This window comes from Ailuropoda melanoleuca, chromosome 3 (genome assembly GCF_002007445.2).
Source record: "Ailuropoda melanoleuca isolate Jingjing chromosome 3, ASM200744v2, whole genome shotgun sequence".
Classification (NCBI taxonomy): Eukaryota; Metazoa; Chordata; class Mammalia; order Carnivora; family Ursidae; genus Ailuropoda; species Ailuropoda melanoleuca.
This window is the reverse complement of record NC_048220.1, coordinates 73,272,467-73,295,926: the sequence shown is the minus strand read 5'-3', so window position 1 is coordinate 73,295,926 and position 23,460 is coordinate 73,272,467. Positions and strand designations below refer to the sequence as shown.

The 23,460-nt window shown below is 36.1% G+C and overlaps 1 protein-coding gene across 1 annotated transcript in view; it reads left to right on the top strand.

Annotated features, from left to right (window-relative positions):
- The first annotated feature begins 10,153 nt into the window (after window positions 1-10,153).
- Window positions 10,154-23,460, top strand: part of SLCO4C1 (solute carrier organic anion transporter family member 4C1) — a 60,180-nt gene continuing 46,873 nt past the window's right edge. The window contains exons 1-2 of the mRNA XM_011234462.3: window positions 10,154-10,619; window positions 14,005-14,268. Coding sequence (XP_011232764.2) covers window positions 10,274-10,619; window positions 14,005-14,268 — 610 coding nt within the window. The 5' untranslated portion in view covers window positions 10,154-10,273. The remainder of the gene's footprint in view (window positions 10,620-14,004; window positions 14,269-23,460) is intronic.

Here is a 23,460-nt window from a genome sequence, read left to right as displayed (position 1 = left end):
CACAGAAAGACAACTATCTCATGACCTCACCTGTATGTGGAATCCGAAAACAAAACAAACAAATAGTTGAATTCATGTAACAGAAAGTAGGCTGGACATTATCAGGACCTGGGAGGTGGGGGGGAAAGGGAGATGTTAGTCAAAGAGTACACACTTTCAGTTGTAAGAGGAGCAAATTCTGGAGATCTAATATACAGCACAGTGACTATAGTTAATAATAATATATACTAGAAATTTGCGAACAGAGTAGATCTCAAGTGTTTTCCTCATACACACACACACCCACACCCACACACAGATAACGATGTGAAAGGTGACAGATATGTTAATTACTTGACTGTGGTAATTATTTCACAATGTATACGTATATCAAAATATCATATTGTATACCATAAATATATAGAATTTTTGTTTGTCAATCATACCTCAATAAGGCTGGAAAAATATATTTTCAAAAATTATGGTGAGAAGAATGGAATGGTTTTACCCTTTTTCAAATCTCTTTTTATGTCTGGCTTAATAAGAGGTTCTTATGTCTTCCTTTTGTGATATGACATGTCAAGTGGCCTACAAAACATCACTTGTAGGCTCGTGAGAAAGCAAGAATCTAAAAGGCAAATAACACCCTTATATCATTTTGAATATAATTTTGAATTTGAAGACCCTTTGAAAAGGTTTCAGATTTCCCCTGGAGATCCTGGATGACATTTTGAGAACCACTGCTCTAATTATTTATAAAGATTTTCCTTTATTTTGAGCCCATATTTTCTTCTATTTTCAAGGTCCTTGTGCTAATCTCAAGAACCATAAAGAATAAGTCTGATCTCTGTTTCAAATGATATCCCCACTAAAATATTTTATGACAACTCTGTTGTTAACCCTGTATCTTTCCTTCAGGATCAACTTTCATAGTTCTTTCAACTAATGTTCATGTGACAAACCTCTATCTTTCTTTCGATGGTACTTACATTATCCTTGGGCCTGCACTCATTAGTCATTTGTTCTTTTGGTATAACAACTAGGGTTGAGTACAATATTTCAAGATAGTCTGAATGTTGGGAAGTAGAGAAAGAAAATATTAACCTGGATTTCATGTCTCTTAAAATTCATATACAATTTGATGCATATTTTAACTTGCTAATGTTAAGTCTTTCCTATTTTACAGTTTTAAATTGATGTGTAGAATTTTAAAAAAATCTATGTCTTCTTATTAGATAATGGATTAGCATTTTAGCTTGTGCATCCTGATGATGTTATATGAAGTGTTCATAACATATAGGACAGATAGTATTCACCAAATTGTTTTATTTTCCTCCTGGACATACAGCACGACCACATACTGAGCCCTCCTTGTATCCACGTAGAGCATAGGACTGAGTTCTTGTGGGGTGTAGGCAGAAATACCATATGATACATTTCAGTGCTGGCCAGAAACATGCAGTATGAACATTTGCAGTCTCTCCCCAGTTGACTTGCTGCAAGTGAAGAACTCTGAGAGAACTAGAAAGTGGGAGGAACTGGATCCCTGAGTTCACTATTTAAAGGAAAACTTTCCAGAAAAGCCTCCTGAAGAGGAAAATCCACCTCTATTCTTCCTTGAGCTGGAAAGTGTTATATTATTGCTTTAAGCTCATGGGATTTTTGATACCCTATGCCACTACATGTTCTCAGCTTTATTAAAACACTCTATGTTGACATTAATCTGTTATTCAATCACTATTTTGCCATAGTCATTCATCAAAAAAGACCATACTGCTTCAACTGTACTAATTGTACTAACCCTGTCATTTATCCCACACTTACTTATCTTATCCACAAGAATACGAGATAACTTTTGATAGTTGCTATGGTGAAATTCGGATAAATGATGAGTAATGCTGTCGTCATAGAGTGAGTTTGGGATGTATTCCCTTTTTTTTTTTTAATGATGTTATTTATTTATTTGACAGAGAGAGAGAGAGAGAGAGAGAGCACAGGCAGGGGGAGCAGCAGGCAGAGGCAGAGGGAGAAGCAGGCTCCCTACCAAGCAAGGAGCCTGATGTGGGGCTTGATCCCAGGACCTTGGGACCATGACCTGAGCTGAGGCAGGCGCTTAACCAACTGAGTCATCCAGGCGCCCCTGTGTTCCCTTATCTTTAATTTTGTGAAAGAATTTGTGTAGAATCGGTATTAGTTCTCTCTTATATGCTTAGTAGAATTCACTACTGAAGTCATTGGGCCTGAGTTTGTGGGGACATTTTTAACTACAAATTCAATTTCTTTAATAGACATAGGTTGTTTAGGTTACCTATTACCTCTTGAAAGATGTTTTGTAATTTGTTTTAGAGGGATTTTGTCCATTTTATCCATATGGCCAAATTTGTCAGCATAAGGTTATATATAACTTTATCCTTTAAGTATCTATAGAATTAGTAATGCTACCACCTTTCACATTTCAGATATTGGCGATATGTGTTTCATCTCTTTTTCTTCTGGGCTTACTAGAGGTTTACCAACTTTATCTTCTCAAAGAACTCCATTTTGGGGCCCCTGGGTGGCTCAGTCGGTTAAGGATCTGCCTTCACCTCAGGTCATGATCCCAGGGTTCTGGGATCGAGTCCTGCATCCGGCTCCCTGCTCAACAGGGAGTCAGCCTCTCTCTCTACCCCTCGCTGCTGCTTGTGATCGCTCTTTCTCTCTCAAATAAATAAATAAAATCTTAAAAAAAAAAAAGAACTCCATTTTGGTTTCATTAATTTTCTCTATTGTTTTCCTGTTTCTATTTCATGAATTTCCTCTCTGGTCTTTATTATTTCTTTTATTCTATTTGTTTTGAATTTAATATGTTCTTCACTTTTTAATTTCTTAAGGTAGAAATTGAAGTCACTGATTTGAGAACTTTCTTCTTTTTAATATAGTCTGGTTATAAGTTTTCCCCTAAGTGTTTCTTTTTACTAGCATCCTACAAATTCTGATGTTTTGTTTTTGTTTTCACTCAGTTTACAATACTTTCTAATTTTCCTTTTGATTTTATTTTTGATCCATGGGTTATTTAAGATGTGTTATTTGATTTTTACATATTTGGAGATTTTCTAGATATCTTTGTTATTGATTTCTAATTTAATTCCCTTGGGATCAGGGAATGTACTTTGTATGACTTGAATCCTTTTAAAATTGAGACTTTTTCCATGGCTCAGGATCTGGTCTATCTTGATAAGTGTTCCGTGTGCACCCTGAAAGATGTGTAGTCTTCTGTTGTTGGTGGAAAGTTCTGTAAATGTCAATTAGGTGAAATTTGTTGATAGTGTTGTTCGAGTCTACCATACCACTATGATTTTCTATCTATTCTATCAGTTGAGAGACAGATATTAAAATCTGAGTATAATTGTTGTTATGCCTAGTTTTCCTTGCAGTTATATGTTTTTGTTTCATGCATTTTTACATTGTTTTTAAGTGCATAATTTCTAGGATTCTTAAGTCCTTTTGGTGAATTTACCCCTTTATCAGTAGGAAATAACCTTCTTTATCTCAGATAATGTTCTTTGCTCTGAAGTCCACTTGCCCTGTTATTAATGTAGTCATTCTAGCTTTCTTTTGATTAGTGTAAATATATCATTTTCAATTTTTTACTTTCAGCCTATTAGCATTTATATTTGAAGTGTTTTTCTTGTTGGCAGTTTAATTGGTTCTTGCTTTTTTATATCCCACCTGAACATCTTTTCCTTTTAATTAGAACATTTACCCTATCTCCATTTAATGTAATTATTAATATAGTTTGGTCTCCGTCATCACCTTGTTACATGTTTTCTTTTTGTCCTACCCATATTTGTTTGCTCCGTTTGTTCCCCTTTTCTGCCTTCTTTTGGATTAATGGAACGTTTTTATGATTCCTCTTTATCTCCTTTATTGGCTCTTTTTTGGTTGCTATTTTAGAGGTTGCTCTAGGACTTACAAGTCATTGTAATATTCTACCTTTGACATATCACTTCACATATAAGGCAAGTATATCATTTCACATATAAAATATTTACAATAATATACTCCCAGTTATTTATTTATTTATTTATTTATTTCAATTTCTCTTTACCTGCCCTTTGCACTACTGTCATACACTTTACCTTTACATAACTTATGAATAGCACAATACTTTTAAATTTTTGTTTAAACAGTTTACCTTTTATTTTTTTTAATTTTTTTCATAGATGATTTCTTACCCCTTTCTTTTTTTTATAATAATATATTTTTATTATATTATGTTAGTCACCATACAGTACATCCCTGGTTTTTGACGTAAAGTTCCACGATTCATTACTTGTGTATAACACCCAGTGCACCATGCAATATGTACCCTCCTTACTACCCACCACCAGCCTATCCCATTCCCCCACACCTCCCGAAGCCCTCAGTTTGTTTCTCAGAGTCCAAAGTCTCTCATGCTTCATTCCCCCTTCTGATTACCCACCCCTTTCTTTTACCTTTTAAAGAGACAAATAATTTTAAAAATCACATATATATTTTATCAGTCTTAAACTACATCTCTTCACTTCCGGTGCTCTTTATTCCTTGGTATAAGTCATTATTTCCACATGGTGTCATTTTCCATTTGCCCGAAGGACTTCTTTTAACATGTATACAGGGGTTCTGGTATTAAATTATTTCAGTTTTGTTTTCCTTTCTTGTTTTTAATGTCTGAAAACTTTGTTATTTTACCTTCTTTTCTGATTATTGGCCACAGTCTCTCTAATCCCTTCATATGAATCTTTCTGTGGCCTAGGGTGGTTTCTTCGTATGAACGTGCCATCTATACTCTGCTGAAAACTGGAGGGAACCTCTGCACATCAACTTTGTGCAGCTTTCTCCTCTCTAGTATTCTGCTCTATACACTCTAGCCATTTTGGTGTCCTTGGACCTTCAGTTTTGTCTCTTCAACTCAGAGTCTGCCGGGTTTTCTATGCATTTCACATCCTGCCCCAGCCTTCCCACACCATCACTTGAAAACTTTCTCAAGGCAGTAAGTGCTCACCTAGTTCACTTCCCGTCTCTTAAAGACTACTTTTTTTTATTACCTAAAATCCAGTGTCTGGAAACTTTTTTTTCTTCATATGTTTTTCCTTCTTTTTTTTTTTTTTCCGAGTGTTTCAAGTAGAAGTTAAATCTGGTCTCTGCTATTATTACATCTTATCTGGAAGTGGAAGTCCCTCCATTGGCTGTATTTTTAATGCCCATTTTAAAATTTATTTTAAAAAGTCTACCTTTGTTTCGCCACCGCCTCAAAAGTTTTACTTCTTATAGTTCTTTGGTATTCTTTTCTCTTTCTAGTCTAACAAGTTTTCCTCTCTTCTGATAAGCTGAAGTATGGAGATCTTTGTATCTTCTCTTCAATCAAAGAAGACACTTTGATTTTGTGAATTTTTCTCTGATACTCACTTAAGAAATTCTCTATTTTCTTACTCCTTTTGTAGAGTATAAAATCTTCATCCTTGTCATTTAGGAACATGCTCTGAGAACTTTCACAAGTTCTAAAGTAGAAATGTAAGGGTTTTTTAAGGTTTTGCTTTTATTTATGTCTACTGACTTGAGGTGTGTTGATTAAAGCTCTTATTTGTATTTATAAGTAAATTATCTTACTAATTAATAGCAGCCTGCTACCTCCCTCAACCTCACACTAGACGTCTACCAACTCCCAATAAATTGTAAAAAGATTACTATGAAGGTATATAGTATACCTTCACTCATTCACCACTATAATTCCACCTGTTACGGCTTATTTTCTGCTTCTGATTGCATTGAGCTTTTGGGTGCATTTGACATTAATCGGCCTAGTTACAGGCTGCTGGAACAAATGACATCTTGATGTTCCTTGTAGTTCTATAAATCTAAATTTTAATAACCGTCATCATCTACTTTGTTAAGAAACGGTAGTGGTTAAATTGTAGGAATGACGGGACTATCAAGACAGGCAGCATGGCTGTTTCTCTATTCAGTAAAGCTGGCATTTTGTCATGATGATGACATTGTGATTACATATAATCTATAAAATCACAACATTGAAGACTGTTCCCTGGCATCAAAATCAGATCTTGAGTAGAAAAGAAAAGTTTTAGAAATATTATCCTAACTATTCATTTGCTGTAGAATAATTTCTTCTAGTTTAAAGCATTTCTTGATATATATATAAATCCTACTATATCTTCACTATACCTAATGTGATATTTCTGTCATAGATATCCTTTATAGAGTTCACAGTATTTTGAATAAGTTATAATAATAATTACTTATCAGTGAAAAGCTTAACTTGATACTGTCCAGTAAATTTTACGCTAGCATACATTTTTCACTGCCTACTGGGTTAGCTTTCTTGTGGGATTGTAGTATTAAATGTTTATGTTTTCTTTTTTAAAAATTAATATCATCCATGTTCATAGATATATGTCTTTCTTAATGATTTATGATTAGTATTACTAAAGAAAATATAACTGCAATTTCTTCTAAACATAAATATATCTTTCTGTGCAACTGCAATAAAAAAGTATTAAAAATGATCTAGTTCAACATTACATTTTTTCTTAGATATAATTTATTTTTAATTATACATTTTGTAGAGCATTTAAAATAGAAAAGATAAATGAAGACTACTAAGAAGATCACTTAGATTGTGCTGTTGCTTTTATTTAATGAATATAAGATTCAGTGGTATTAATAAATCCTTAATAGTGGGATTTTTAATTACCACAACACCTGCACTTGACCATATTCGTATTCAGGCTCTCTCAAGATCCTGTAATTTTAATATTCTGTGTCATAGTATTATATTACTAAAGGATTTACATCCAATATGCAACTGGAAGGGAACTAATAAACTATTAAAAGCACACAAAGAAAAATGATAAAGTACTCAAGATAGGCGTGTATTTCCATCCTATAGGTATATCTACATGGAAGGCCAACATATAATGGTATGATTTCTTTTAAGCATGGAATCAGAGTGAAGGGAGTTAGTGGGATAATCTTGATAACTTCTGTTATTAGCCACTTCATCTTGGTTCATCCAATTCCTGAAGGGAAAGACATACTGCACATTCCAGAGAATGATCCAGAAGCAGGGACATCTACTCCTGTGTACATTGTTGGAGGTCTACCATAAAATTTGGATAGTATTCTTTATACCATTCTCTACCCTTTAAAAATACCGCAAATGAAATCCATTAAAAGAATAGCAATTTATTAATTGCCTTCTGAAATTTAACATGGTGTATTTTGACTATGCTCACTAGATTTATCCTACGTTGACCAAAGAATTGAAAAATGACAACTTTCCACAGAATTATAAGAGAAAAAAAATCTATCAAAATTTTTTTGTTTTGCTTTGTTTTGTTGTCTTTGTTGCAAAGCTGAACCCCCTTCCTTCCATCATTGCAGCACAAAGGATGTAAGGGAACAGGAAAGTGGTGTTGATAACACTTTCAGTAAGAGCAAGATGTATTTAAGATGAAGCAACAACACTTCCACTAATCTTTAAAAAAAGTTCTACTCTCTAGCATTGCAAGAGTGGAGATTTCTTCTTACACAGTACGGATTTAAGTGCATGATGATTATGCTACTTTGATTTTAATAGTATAATTTGAATTTGTTAATTCAAAGCTTGTGCAAAAGAGTTTTAAGCCATGACTGTGTTTAATCATATTTCATCAAAGCAAAATTTGCTGGTTGTTTAAATTACTTCATATTTCTTAGACAAAATGGTGATCATATGTACATTTACACCTTTAGACGTCACTCTAAATCCATTTCTGTGGAAACTTTTTACAATAGAAGGCCTAGGGGGATTCCATATCAAGCCTAATTTGTATATCTGCAAAATCTGAATATCTGCATTTCAGAGCAGAATTAGTCTTCCAAACCTTATCAACATCAGATCACATGACTGTTGATCTTTTAGAATTGCTAGCAAAAATTTTAACGGACTGTGATAGGCTGTAGCAACTCAAAGAGAGAAAATGCAAGGTTCAGGGAGGATATCTGACAGAGACAACTTTGAGTTCAAGTCCTAAATGTCAGGCCATTTATTAGCAATCTGGCTTTAGGAGAGTTACTAATCCTCTCTAGAATATAGATTCTTTAATTTGTAAAATGTAGATAATAATTGCTACTGCTCTAGTAATAATAATGGAATATATAGAAGAAATTTTTAAAAATGATAGTTCCTACTTCTACTCTTTCCCTATGTTCCTGGCCAGTCTAGACTGTCAGGGAACAAGGAACAGGGTGTACGCCTGTTCAAAGTAAAATATACATGTTTTTGATCTCAATCACTCAGCTCAGTAAATAAAGCGGATATAATTGAAACAAAATTTTCACGAAATAGTAGCTATCATGTGTCATGCACGGTGTATTTGCTCCTGACTTCTAGTTTATCTCAAGAAGTAACAGTATTTGAAAACATTCTTCTAGACCATTTTAAATGAGGTTAGTGACTATACTTAGAAGAAATAAACACATCTTGTTTTAGGATGAGGGGTAAATTTTCCATCACCATATTCTCTTCTCTAGGATAAAGTCTATGCTTGGATGTGATCATTGTATACTACCAAATCACTGCTATTCAGGAGGCATTAGCAACTGAGTCTAGAAGCAGCTTCTTGGACAGGCAATCAGCCAGGTGTTAAATGAAGACAGCAAAACTTGGAAACTCTCTCCAGAACATGATTAATTTTTAGTGATCTTTTAATGAAAGGACCCTTATAAATGAATAATAGTACTAGTGTATTGAAAACAATATAATTTAGCAGGTATAGTATCTAGACATCTGAGACGTCTATTAACTTTGCTAAAGGTAGTCTAGACACATTGTTTTGAAGTTTTTTTTATAGTCAATAATTAGCTTTGAGGAAGTAGATTCCTTAATACTCTCAAGTCTTATGAAATATAACAGCTTTGTGTATATAGCCTTGATTACACACCAAAAAGAAAATATATGTGATTTATATTATGTTCCTTTTCGCAATACACATTTACTTTAGGGAAAGATAAACATCTTGAGATGTTGATAGTTTTAAAAATGTCTTCATTTAAAATATATTATTTTAGTATGCATTAGTGAATCTTCAGAAGGCGAAAAGAATGGATCCTTTGAAAACCTAATCGTGTCATGATCATGTCACTCCTTGGTTCCAAACCTTCCTATTTCACTCACAATGGAAGCCAAAGACTTTATAATGGCCTCCAAGCGTTAGCCCCAATCACTTCTTCCCTACCCCATTTGCACCCCTTCACCTGCCTTCAACTCCTACTGTTCTCCAACCATTTCATTCACCCCAGCCATTCTATTCTGCACAGGAGACTCCCTCCCTTACCTCCTTCAGGTCTTTGCTCAAACTCAGTGAGGCCTTTCCTGTCCACCATTTTTTGATGAACGAATGAAAGAATGAATGAATTGTAACTATTGCATAATGTTGTTCGGTTCTTCAAAGTGTGTGTTTTTAAATTTATTCCACAGGTAGAAATTATTACATGAATATCAGCATTGCTGATCTTAGGTTTGCAATATACAGCAGAAAGAATATCGTATATAGTCTTTTAAAGATTTCTAATTTCTGTCTCTTCAGTTTCGGGGTTGTCAAACCAAACAGGTGGTTATGTTGTCACGTTTTAATGGCCGTGGTAACGGACAGGAGGCCGGTGGGGATTTCTGTTTCTAGGGAGGATGACAGGTAAAAATCTCACCGTGATGCTCAAAATCCAAAGTATTGTATTTGTGGCTGCTTGATTCTTGGCAGCCCAGACCTCGTCCGGTTTGGTAGGCAGCAGACGAAGAAAACCGGCAGAATATTTTCTGGAATGATCTCCTGATGCGACTGTGTTTACGGCTTTCTTGTCAGCACCCAGAGGGAGCTTTTCGGCCCCCAGACTCCCATTCTCTGGGCTCTGGTAAGCAGCGCGGCGGGCTGAGGGGCTTCGCCGGGTGACCCGGCGCCTCCAGGCCTCACGCCCGCGCCCCGCATTCCAGTTGGCCCCTGCGGCGACAGGTGAGGCGCGGCTGAGCCCCAGTCACACAGCCAGCCGGCTCGGCGTCCGCGCTCCGCGCTCTTAGCGGCGGCGAGCTCGGGGAGGAGGGTCCCGGCGGCTGCGCGACGGCGGCGGCGCGGCGCCGCGGCTAAGCACTGCACGAGCGACGGCACGGAGGCGGGAAGTCCTCCCGCACGGGGGCGCTGCCACCTGCGAGGGGGAGGAGCCAGACGGGAACCGGGTTTTTCTGCCGCGGAACGCGCTGGAGTTGGGAGAACTCATCCTGACCATGAAGGGCGACCAAGGAATCGAGAACCCGGCTTTCGTCGCCTCCAGCCCAGAGACCCCGCACCGTTTGTTTGCAGTGCCCTCTCACGTCGAGGCCTCTGACTTGTCCATCAATACCCAGACACAGCATGCGCAGCCACGGGAGCCTCAGGAGCCCCAGAAGTCCCCGGAGGCACCCCGGCCTTCGGCGGATCCCACGGTCTCCCAAGAACTGTCCGTTCCAGAGCCGCCGCCCGAGTTTGAGGAGGGACCCTGCGGGTGTGGGAACTTACAACCGCAGAGTCTCCAGCGCTGCAACACGCCCCAGGGCTTTCTGTTTTACTACTGCCTCCTGGCCCTCGTGCAAGGTAATGGCCAGCGCCCGCTCGGGAGGGCAGTGGCCCAGCGAGGGCGAGGAGGGGTGCGCGGAGCCGGCGGGGAGGAGAGGGCAGGTGCGCGCCGAGCCAGCGTGGTCGACGCGCTGGGCGAGGCAGCCCGGGCCTGGGGACTTCCAAGCGCTCCCACAGACGTAGGCAGGCTCAGGCATCCCCATTTTAGCTTTTCCTTTGCAGCAACTTTTAAAACTTGCCATATGAGCTTTTTTTTTTTTTTTCCTTTTGTGTTCTACCTCAGTTTAGCCGATTCCTTAAAGGAAGGTGGAAATTACTGGAACCTTCCTGTGGGATCAGTTTACACTGGCGGTATCCATTCTATGCTACCGAACCATATATTTTGCTAAACCTCTTACTAAAGGATTTTTTTTTTTTTTTACATTGTTTCTGGAAGGGAAGGATTAATTTGCAGGTGAGGGTGGGGTAGTTCTCAAAGGAGAAACTTGTGGAATCGGTTGAGTAGCAGCATTCACGTTTTGTGAGTATATTTAGTTTAAGTTGAGTGTCCGCCCAGGTGGAGCCCAGTGAATGTTAGCAAAGGCTCGAGGCGTTGTTGAAGGGTGAGGCTTTTGAAACGCAGAGGAGTTGTGCAGGATCTGTTTTGTTCCAGGATCTCTTTTAGGGTCTCTTAGGAGTTACTGATAAAGTCCACATTTACACCCTTAGGAGTTTGCAGTCTAAATCTGGTTTGGAGGAGTGAGTGGTAGAGTAGAGGAGGAATGGCTCGCAGGAAAGAAAGCATGGAGAAGGTAAAAGCTGTTGCTGTGTTGCCTAATGCAGGGGGTGAAAGAAACGGGAAGTTACACTAAGGTGATAAACACATTGAGGAGAAATGGCATTAAGGTGGAGCATCCTGAAGGAAATGCGGAACGTTAGTTAGAATTTGATGGTATGTAGATATTTTTTGGTCACTTGAGCCTTAGTTTCAAAGTATTTTGTAAAGAGACCATCCAGGGCTGATTGGAAGAAGTATAATCCAAGAAGTTTTTTTGAGAAAGGGGGGAGTTGGAAATTGCTCTTTTTAAAAGATTAACAGAAGAGTAAATCTAAATAGATTCTTTCTCTTCTTATTCCTGCTCCCCTGTCTGAAAGGAGTTCAGTGTCCCTGGCTTTTGCACATACTAGGTGTTCAGTGAGTAAGCAGTGATTGTAGGTCAGCTGCAGCTCTTCTGCCAAAGGTTGTTTTGTGCTAAAAAGTTGTTTCCGTTTCCACCTTTCTTCTCCCCACCCAAGTTCCCCTTCTCTCAATGTCTTGGTCTTAGTTGTCCAAAATCAGTGATCAAACATTTCAGTGCCAGAGGAATGCAAACTTCAGAGAAGTTGGACACAATTAAAATTCCTTTTTTTATCTTAAAACATATTCTGAGATTTCTGTATTCCAGAACATGTATGTCTAATGTAAAGTATTGTTTTAAATTATTAGCAAATATTATTGGCACTCCTAGAAAGACGCGTCAGGTTTAGCCTATCTACGTAGAGGTACCCAATTTAGGAAGCATAATCCTAGGTGAAGGTGACCCAATAAATTCTTGTTTCAGTTTAAATTTGCATTATTACCATTTAAATTTGAATTATTGCTTTTCTCAGACATCATCCTTGGGAGGTTCATTTCCATGGTATATTAAGAAGTGTTCAGGAAAAACCAAAACCTAAAACTTGTCAGTCAGTTTACTTAACCCAGAATTTGTCAAAGATAACAGGGTTCCTCTTAGCACTTAACCTCTTAATGTGCCTCCTGTTTTTATGTATGTACAATAGAGACATATAGTATGCAATATTTCATGAAATTGCCTTTTTTACAGCAGAGTTCTTAGAACTTCTGTAGCATAGAATTCAGAGTGCTATTCATAGGCTTAAAGTGCTATCCCTCCACAAGGGTTTATAAATTACTTTCTCAGAGAAGTTTTACCATAAAGATTATGAGTTTTCATGACTGACTTTTTTTTTTTTTTAAAGATTTTATTTATTTGACAGAGATAGAGACAACCAGTGAGAGAGGGAACACAAGCAGGGGGAGTGGGAGGAAGAAGCAGGCTCATAGTGGAGGAGCCTGATGTGGGGCTTCGATCCCATAACGCCGGGATCACGCCCTGAGCTGAAGGCAGACGCTTAACCGCTGTGCCACCCAGGCGCCCCCTCATGACTGACTTTTAATCAGTATGGCAAGTGTGGTGGGAAGTTGATTTTTTTTCAGGGGAGGGAGTTGATTTTTGGATGGGGAAATTTTCATATTCTCAGATGAATTTATCTCATAAGCATGTCATTCCTAGATACATTAGATATTTACCTTTAAATTTTAAGAATTGTAAATTGGCTTTTGACTTAGTAAACTGGCATAAAAGTAAAATCATGTTAGGACTTTTAAAACTTGTTATATCTATTTTCTTGAAATATATTTTCAGTTACGGCCTTGATAAAGCAAAATTTAAAGAGGTTGTAGAAATCATGGCTTGTGTATACTCTGTTAATTAATGAATGAAAACAATTCATGGTATCCTCGTAAGTAAAGGGGGTAACTCGTTTAAAACTGTAATGTGAGCAGATGCTTTTTATTTTCAATTTATGCTAATGTTTAAACTCCTGTAAATTTAATCTGTATCTGGACAAAACATTTTTGTTAAGTCAGTCACAATTAGATTTCCAACTTTTCCTTGTTTACCTTATATTCTTCCTTCATAGTTTTATAAACAGATGAAGTGTATATTTTTTTGTTTACTTTGCAGATGATTTAGAATGCCAGTAGTTGAAATGACCTTTAGTGTGTGTTTATTTTTGCTGTAAGACCTTTTAAATTATAACTTTCATGTCTGTAAAAGTGTTAGAGGATAAGAGGTTTGAGAGCCCAATTTCACTTTTCATAAACTAAGTCAAGGATTTCTAGTTATATATAAATGTGTTTAATAGTTGAACAACCTGGAAGCAATTGGGCATTACTTTAATGACCTCTGGAGTCACCTGTACTTTTTGTACTCTTCTGAGTGAGGCCCTTGAGAGTATGCTACTCTTGGGAGTCTCTCTCTGAACTGGCTTCATAAGAATTTATCAGTCTGATTTTTTATTTGCCGTATAGAGAAAAATGAAGTTAGCTACAGTTTAGTAAGTGGTAAGCATCGATTTTATTTAACACCTGAAAATTCGCAAGTGTACCATTTAAAAGCAAACTGATTTTTAAGGAAGCGTGTTTGAGTTGCTAGCTTTTAAACTTTGAGACTTTTAAAATTGGTACATTAAAAAAGTAGCGAAGTAAATGAACAGTCAAACTTCAGTGACAACCAAACTTTAGACGTTGTGTTAAAAATCATAATCCATGTGGTGAAGTGAATAAAAATCATGCACATACATTTTCTTTTCTCTCTTTTAGGTATTGTAGTAAATGGCCTCGTAAATATTAGCATTTCCACTATTGAGAAGCGCTATGAAATGAAGAGTTCTCTGACGGGCCTGATATCATCAAGCTACGATATCTCATTCTGTTTGTTGTCTTTATTTGTGTCATTCTTTGGTGAAAGAGGACACAAACCAAGATGGCTTGCATTTGCATCCTTTATGATAGGACTGGGAGCCCTTGTTTTTTCAATGCCAAAATTTTTTAGTGGAAAATACCAAGTGGGGTCCTTTTTTGAAGGTAAGTTTCTGTTTTTTGTTTGTTTTAGTTTAAGAAGTACTATAAAACAAGGCCTTTAATTCTATATTGCAACTCACTTGTACAAGGTAAATAGGGTAAGGACTTAGTGTCCTCCACAGTTTACTGCTTTGTTTTAACGTGAATTGTGTGAAGTAGATTACAGAGATAGCATTATTCATTGCTTCAGTAGTTATACATGTTATTAATCCTCTGATACTCATTTCCCAGATTACACACAGTCCTCCTCAAAAAGCTATGATCAATTTTCTTTTGCATTTGTAACCTCATTGGGGTTCAAAGATCTATAGTTTTCCCTTTTGTGTGTGTGTGTGTTTTAATGTATTATTTATTTATTTGAAAGAAAGAGAGTGAGAGAGAGAGCTCTCCAGAGGAGAGAAGGGAGAGTCCGAGGGAGAGGCAGACTCCCCGCTGAGCAGGGAGCGCAATGCAGGGAGCATAAGGCCCTGAGCCTGAGCAGAAGGCAGGCACTTAACTGACTGAGCCACCCAAGCCTCCCCTTCCCCCGCTTTGTGATTTTATTTGCTGTACTTACAGCTCTGCTCCCTGGACATGTGGATTCCTGATTCTTGAGCTAAAGAGAGATGGAATTTATAGGAGAACTAGAGCCTTTCCTAAGAACAGAAGCTAGCTGTACTTGCAACTGCAGTTTAGAGACTCAGGACTTCATGATTTATCTAACTTGTTGCTCTGGTTAGTTTAAAAAGTATATTATTCAAAGGCTCAAAAGGAAATTTGACTGTATTTCTACTTTTTTCCCCTCCCAAATAATAATTTCCAATGGAAAAACAATTATGTTAGAGCCAGAGGGATGTGCTAATGAAGACTTCAACATTTTTATTGTCTTTCCTGGGACTTTTAATAGTAGATATTGAGAAACAGAGGGCTATAAAATTAACTTTCAGGAGTTAGGTAAGTGAAGAAATGGCTTAGGGTAAGAAGAAAGGAGAATTGGGGCCTGCTGCAATATAGGCATTATTTTTAAAATGTTAAGGTTGTTACATTTGTGAGTTTTAATATTGAAAATTAATATTAAAGTGTTAATATTCCTAAGACCAACTTCCAAATTATAGAATGACAACAAATAGGAAAATATTTTTAACAATTTAACAATAATTTTTTTAGCAATTATGCTGCATGGTTTTAGGAGTATACATATTAGGTAAGCAGTCTTCATTTTGGAAATAAAAATAGAATATGCAAGCATATAGGACCAATAGAGGGTGTTTTTAAAGTGTGGTAGCGTTTGGAATAAATAAGATAAGGAAAGTATGTTATCAGTGGAAAGATCATTTATATAGATTCTAGTATATTATCTAAGATTGGACAAGATTCTGTAAGGCCAATGTCACATAATTTCACTGGACGTAGTTTTAGGTACAAGGCACACTAGGCTTTAGTATGATACTTTTGAAATCTTAACGGTAAGGTGAAATCTTAACGGTAAGGTAAAATCTAAACTTCAGTCTGTCACACAAGAAACATGATACTGATTCTGTGATAGCAAAAATATTGTATTTATAGCATTTATGTGGTTATCTTTGTACTAAATCAAATTCCTTAGTCTTCCAGTTGATCAGATGCCCTGCTTGTTTTTAAAGTATACGAGCTTTGATAAAATCTCCGACTCTCTAAACTAAAACATAACACCTGTTCCAGTACCAAAGCCTGATTTCTCTTTAGCAGTCTTTTTTTTTTTTAAAGTTGTTTTTTTTTTTTTTAAAGATTTTATTTATTTATTTAACAGAGATAGAGACAGCCAGCGAGAGAGGGAACACAAGCAAGGGGAGTAGGAGAGGAAGAAGCAGGCTCACAGCGGAGGAGCCTGATGTGGGGCTCGATCCCATAACCGGGATCACGCCCTGAGCTGAAGGCAGACGCTGAACCGCTGTGCCACCCAGGTGCCCCTTTAGCAGTCTTCTTAACTTCGTCTCTTGCCAGACACTCTTTGAATTGCAGCTAATCTGAACAGGTTATAATTTCCAAGGGGAAATGGTGACAAATTAAGGTGTGTGTGTGTGGGTGGGGGTCAGAGATGAAGCCAAGAAGATTGCTAAAACCAGGTCACATTATGGTGCACTATGTACGTTTTCGCCAAGTTCTTTTTGATGTGTCTTATTGATATTTTTTTATTATTTTAGGTGAAGTAAATTAGATAGAGGACTTGGCTGATGTGTGAGGTTTTTAGCCTAAATTAGACTCATAATTTAAATAATAGCTTATCATTGGCAAATGGAAACAAAAACTCAGGTTGCCCTTATATTTTGTCATTCATACAATGAATATTGATATGGACAGTACATGGTGCTGCGATAATAGCAGTGAAAACAGTTTCATGCCATAGGATTTTATGTAGTAGTGGGAAGAAATACAAAATTGATAAACAAATAAAATAATTGAAGATTAAAGTGAGTGTGTGAAGGGAAGAAATAGAATATGTGAGCAAAAGAAGGCTGTTGTGACAATAACTGAATAATGAGGAGCCAGCTTTGAAAGATACTTTTCAGGCTGGGGAAGAACATGATAAATGACCTTGGAGGGGCAAAGAGGTTGGTAGGTTTTAGGAATTGTCACTTTGGCCAGCATGATCAAAGCAAGTTCATGATGAGATGAACTTGGAGAGACAGATAGATGCCAACATGAGGCATTTAGATTTTCTTTTAAGTGTAATGCGAAGTCATGAGGAAATTTTCCTTTTTTTTTTTTAAGATTTTATTTATTAAAGAGAGAACAGGAAGCACACAAGCGAGGGTGGAGGGTGGGCAGAGGTAGAGGGAGAAACAGACTCCAACTGAGCAGGCAGCCCGACTATGCCAGGCTTGATCCCAGGACCCCAAAATCATGACCCGGGGAGAAGGCAGATGCTTCACTGACTGAGCCATCCAAGTGCCCCAGAGAAAGTTTTCCAAAGGGAAGTGCATGACCTTATGTTCTGATATGATCATTTTGGCTTCTGTTGTTCTGAGGACTCTCAAGAGTAAATGGGAGAAAATCACCTAGGAGTTTTTTACTAGAATTCAGGTGAGAGATAAAGGTGGCTGGACTGCATTGGTATCAGTAGAGATCTAAAGGAATGACTGATTCTCAATGTATTTTCAAGGAAAAAGATATAGGACTCTGGGGTAGATTGATTATGAAAGAGGAATGAATAATGACTCCTTGATACTTGACCAACTGGGGCCATTCACTAGAATGTAGAATAGCATTAGGAATGGAAATCAAGAAATCAGGTTTGGAATTAGTGTGAACTGAATATGACAAATCTATCCAGTGTTGTAATATGTATCTTTGAACATACATGTTTATATAAGTGTGCAAGTTACTCTTTAGTCTTCGTTCGTAGAAGTGCTCATATTGGGTTTGAAGGGCTTCCTCATTCTAATTTTTGATAGATAATGCCACACTGACTTTTAGGAAGGGTTGTACCGGTTACTCTCTCACAGTCAATATATGAAAATGCCTAGTTGCTATTTTAAATTTTTGCATTTTTTTCTCCTGAAAATTTTCTTTAATAGGAATGTGCCTTTGTGGTATGTTTGTGTGTATGTGTAGGTGTTTACGATATAACAGACACAAAACTCAGGACTGAAACCACATTACATATCTAAAGGAAAGGGCCCCAGGCATTTAGAAGCAGAAGGTATGTTAGAAATCATAAATTCTTTCTTTTACAGTGTAGAACCTTAGGACAAGAGGTAAGGTGACGTCATAGTGATTTCGTAGAGAGGTCAATAACAGCTAGAACTAATACTAGTTTTTATGCTTTGTTTAATGTTTTTAAATTTTTTGTTTATTTCTCATAGGTTAGCTATATTGAAAAGTTTCAATATTTTTATGAATTTATTTACTTTTTTGGTGTTTACATATTGCATAATTATTTTTATGAATTTAAACCATTTTTCCCCAATTTCAAATAGCCAGGTATAATGATCTCTTCTTTCTTGAAAACATAATAACTTATCTGTTCAAGTAAGTCAGTCCACTTTTGCAAATTTTGGACTATACAGTCCAGAAATCTTAAGAATTTGTCCAAGTCTAAGGAGAGTATACAAGAAAACAGGAGATCAGCGGGAAGAGAAACAAGAGTTTAAAACTCTCTGTAAAAAATTAGAAACAAGGGCGTAATTAGGTAATATAGGTAATCTTGTTAGGTAATATAAATAACCTGAAGAGACTCACACTGTGAAATCATTTTATTAATCGAAATTATACATATAATTTAATTTGAAAATGGCATTGAGAGAATTAGCATTTTCCTTTGTGTGCTTTTTTGTTGTTATTTTTTGAACTTGAGAAAAGTCAGGGCTCAGTTTGGATGAGATCATCTCTAAAAGAGGAGATTAAATTAATGTAATATAGTTGGTAATTAGAGGAAAACAAAATGTGAAATATGATATGCATGTATAATTTCCACAGGTGTTAGAAAAACACAAAAGGAGGTCAAGAGTTAGCAAAAGGTAGAAAAGTGTGTTGAAAACAGCTTGAATTTTCTATTCTGTAAAAATTAAAGTAGGTTTGAGAAAGTATTTTTTTAAGGGAAACCTTTATGAAGACCTAAGGGTTAATGGCAATTATCTAACTTTGGAGATATTTATCAAAGGGAAGTTTTGGTTGTTATTGGATACAAAAAAGGGGAAGAATTAAAATTGAGAGAAATTCTTCTTAGGACTAATTTTTATATACATTAGCCTGAGAATAGAAGAGTGTCATAAAATATTTTCAAGTAATACTTGACATTCACTTTTGATATATTTTAACTTGTTATAACATATTTTAATATAACTTTCAAATATTGTAAAAACATAATAAGTAAATCTTTACCACAAAGCATTTTGTTTTCCTTCAAGCGCTTTTTAATTCCTTCTAGATGAGTGTTAATTTAATGGTGTTAAGGAAAATAATCTTTTTGTCTCTTTGAGACTTTGGGAGGGGGATCATTAGTAAATACTTAGGAATTATGGATAAGTAATTACTAAATCAAGGAAGCTCTTTTTCTTTACTGGATAATTTTCTTAAGTCGTATTATTTTCATGTTTCTCTTTTCCATTCCTTTCTCAGGAAAAGGTAGCTCTCAACATTTAACATTTACTTCAGCACTGTATTTCTAATGTTTTAGATTGCTATTTCAGGAAGAATTCTGTACCAAAAGACATTAGTTATGCAAAGTGACTATTCAAAATGTTGAACTAGGAAAATGATTAGCGTGGGACTCAATGTGTGATTTAGTTTTAGTTACTGTTTTGTCTTTTATCACGTATTCATAAAGGATTTTTTAAATACGGAATACTTGTCTAGATTGAAGAAGGCATAGGGCCAAGGATCTTACAGCTTCACAATCGCTAATTTAATACAGTATACCTTTAATTTCGCTGGGCCTCTGAGTGTTCTTCTTTCTTGATATTCCTTCTTCCTTATAAAGAATCAGTTTTATTTTTCTTGTATTTCAGTTTAATTGAATAAAAAGGAAAGATGATATCTTAGAAGATGTAATGATGTAATAAAACAAATGATTCAAAAGATTTTTAAATTCAGCATATACAGTAAAAGAGCTAGAACTAACTTTCAGGGGTAGTCAGTGCTCCAGATGAAACTAGCACAATTTGTAATATCCAAGGCACTTCAGTCTTTCCCAAACTTCCTAGATTATATGAGTTACCCTGGATGCTTGCTAAAGTCACTTATTGCCTCTTGGGGATCCTGATTCAGCAAGTCTGGAGTAGGACTCAGGAATTGATATTTTTTAAAACTACCCAGGTTATCTTATCAGTCCATTTAGGGAAACATATGTCCAGTTTGGTGCTTAATTATTTTGTGCAGTTTCAGCTGTGGGCACAGAGGTTTCTTTTCATTTCAGGATTATTGCTTTATAAATTCCTTTAAAATGGAAGTTTCACAACTGTCGTGAAATACTAGATACTTTAATGTAGCCAGTTTTGTTGAAATTCAAATGACCAAGCTTCTGAAATAGAGGAAACGAAGAGAGAAAATTAAGTAGGAAAGCATATGTCAATGAGTTGTTAGCACAAGCTCATTTCTGCTTACAGCTATAATTTGTAGATAGATAGAGATGTAAAAATGCATGCCCTTGAGCAAAAGAATATAATGTCCCAGCATGTCCCAGAGTATGATCTGCACACACAGTTTCTGAAGATATTAAGAATATCTTAAAAATATGTTCCATGGTTTAATGAGTTTGGGAAAATCAAAGTTAAGGGGTGTCTCTGTTGCATCCCTGTAAAAGTTAATGCAGTTTTGAGTCTTTAATTAGAGGATGTGATATGTACCAGAGGACTCCACTGCTTGTCCCCTTTACTCTGCTTCTACTGCTCACTCTATGTTTTTTCCCCCCAGATAAGAGTTTTGGTGAACAGGCCTTGGGAATACCTGTTCTATGCTGTCTTATGTCATTTTGAAAGCCCTTGTTGAATTTAGAATGTTCATTATGGCCAGCGTTAGAACAGCATGTGATGGATAGTATGTGTTCAAGAAAGGTTTGTTGGGTTGTCAGATATATTAACGAATGAATGGAACCTTATTGGAGGCATATTAGGAGTCTAATGACTTCCCTTCCACAGAAGGCAGTAATGTCAGATAGAGGCGGTTTGGGATGCCCTGTTCACATTTACCGTAAACTTGAACTAAAGAGTAATGGGGCGTTTTTGGTTTTGTTTTTTTTTTCTTGGCCACTGAATTGGGAGGAATTGTGTTAGAGGCAAAGCATAGATGATCTTTATGGGTAAGATTTGGGATCTGAAAAATTTGCAATGCGAAAAAGGAAGCTAAAATGAGAACCATATTCAGAAATAGTAACACAATGCTTTGATATTCTACTTTTGGTTTTTGTCTTAATTACTTGCTAAACTGTTGATATCCCCGAGTAGCTACCATCCTTCTAAGATGATGCTAAGATGGCAGGATTATTTCTTGATAGACTCTTAGTAGTGATTACCCTTATCTGTTTTCATGTATAAAATAAAAGGAAATGCTCTGATAAGGCATTCAAGTTGACCATAGGCATAGTTGTGTCTTACTGTGTACAGTGTATGGGAGGTAAAAATTAAGCAATGCTTTTGTCGCTTCCTCAGAAAGGTTGGTAAAAATGTGGTTTGTGGCAAGAAAGAAATGAGGAAATTCTATTTTCTAAGTCACTGTTCTTAAAACATGCACAGTGAGCCACTGTGTGTTTTAATGTATTTTTTCCCTTTATTTTAATACTATTAGCACATTACATTGAGTGAAGGTATGCAGCAATATAGCAGGGATATTAGGGTCAGACAAAACTGAATTTAAATTCAGACACTGTGTAATAGAGTTCTGTGGCCCTGGATAAGGTTTACTATAAATTATGATGACGATAATAGCCCCTACCTCATAGGAGACTATACACTTACAGTGATAAGGCAAGGCCTGGTGCATGGTAAGTGCTCATTAAATAGTAGCAATGAATAATAAAGATGTTCATGATAATTAAGTAACAGCTATACTAATGTAAAGAACTACCTTTCTTGGGGGCGCCTGGGTGGCTTAGTTGGTTAAGTGTCTGCTTTTGGCTCAGGTCATGATCCCAGAGTCCTGGGATTGAGCCCCGCATTGGGCTCTCTGCTCAGCGGGGAGCCTGCTTCTCCCTCTCCTTCTGAAGGTCCCCCTGCTTGTTGTCTCCTCTCTCTCTCAAAAGAAGGAAACAAAAAAATTGCCTTTCTTGGTTTGCTTAGTTATGGGCAATGGTAGTTACAAAATCATATGAACAACTAAAGATCTTTCAAAATTGTACATATTTTTTTTCTTTGGTAGGTGTCACTTGATATTGATGTATCTCCAAAGTCTGGCTGAACACTTCCAAAATAATATATTAGAGAGGGTTTTAATTAGCTATGTTTCCAGGATTATATTCTTAGGAGATAAGAAGATAAATTTGTTTGGTGTAGCTCAGTTTAAATGGATCCACTCAAAATAGTATACTAAAATATTACCTTTTAAATAGTCAGAGTGCCTGTTTAAATATCTTTAATTTTAAATCTAATTTTAAACATGATACATCCTTTGCAAGCCATTCAAAAGTTAAAAAAAAACCAAAACCAAAAAGAAATGGAATAAAAGGGAAAAAATGGAATAAATGGAACAAAAAAGGAAGGAAATAAATTTTTATAACACAACTTAGATTACCCACTGCTAATATTGTTCAGCTTTCTTAATGTATATATACATTTATACATGTATTCATAGTCACGTATAATACACACATTTACACTGTAGTCATTACATGTTCAATGCACACTCACATCCACACACTCTTAACTAACATTCATACATATTCATAATCTTACCTCAGCTTTACACGTATCATTCGAATGTACATTTAAAGGAAACAACATTTTGAATTTCTAGATATCCACTTTTTCTTTAAGAATATATATTGGACATTGTTATATGTTAAAACAGTTGCAAGTTATTTATGATTTTGTGTTCATTTTATAGATAACCTATTTGGCCCTCTTTCGTTGTGTTTTTATTAATACATTTTTCTGGTTAGAGACGTTCTGTGAATCATTGCAGACAATTTTGACAATACTAAGAAATAGGAAGAGAAAAAAACCAATTCATTGTTTTTTCTCAAGGAAAACAACTTTGGGACTTAATGTTTTTAGTGTGCCCATTTCTTACACAGTTAATATAATATTTTATATGGTTTGCAAACTTTGAGCATTCTTATTCTTACCTAACATTCCATTTAAATTTTAACCATTCTCATAAAGTTGAATATTCATATTTAAAAAGTTCTATTGTAAAATACCTCATGCTACCATTGTTATGTTTAAAAATGTTACTATATTTTGGTAATTATACACTATTTAACATTTCGGAATTGGCTTTTTTCACTCAGGATAATTCTCTAAAAACTCAGTGGTGGTTATCAATTGTTCATTCCTTTTTATTGCTAATTACTAAGTAGTTCATGGTATGAATATTTCATGGGTGGTTTGTTTAACCATTCCCCTCCTAAAGGACATCGGAGCTGATCTGTTTTTTTGGCTGTTACAGATAGTTATAAACATTTGTACAGATTTTTGTGTGAACATAATTCTCATTTCTGTAGGAGAGATGCCCAGGAGTAAAACAGCTGGGTCATGTGACAGTTTTATGTTTATTTTTTTGAGAACTGTTAAACTATTTTCC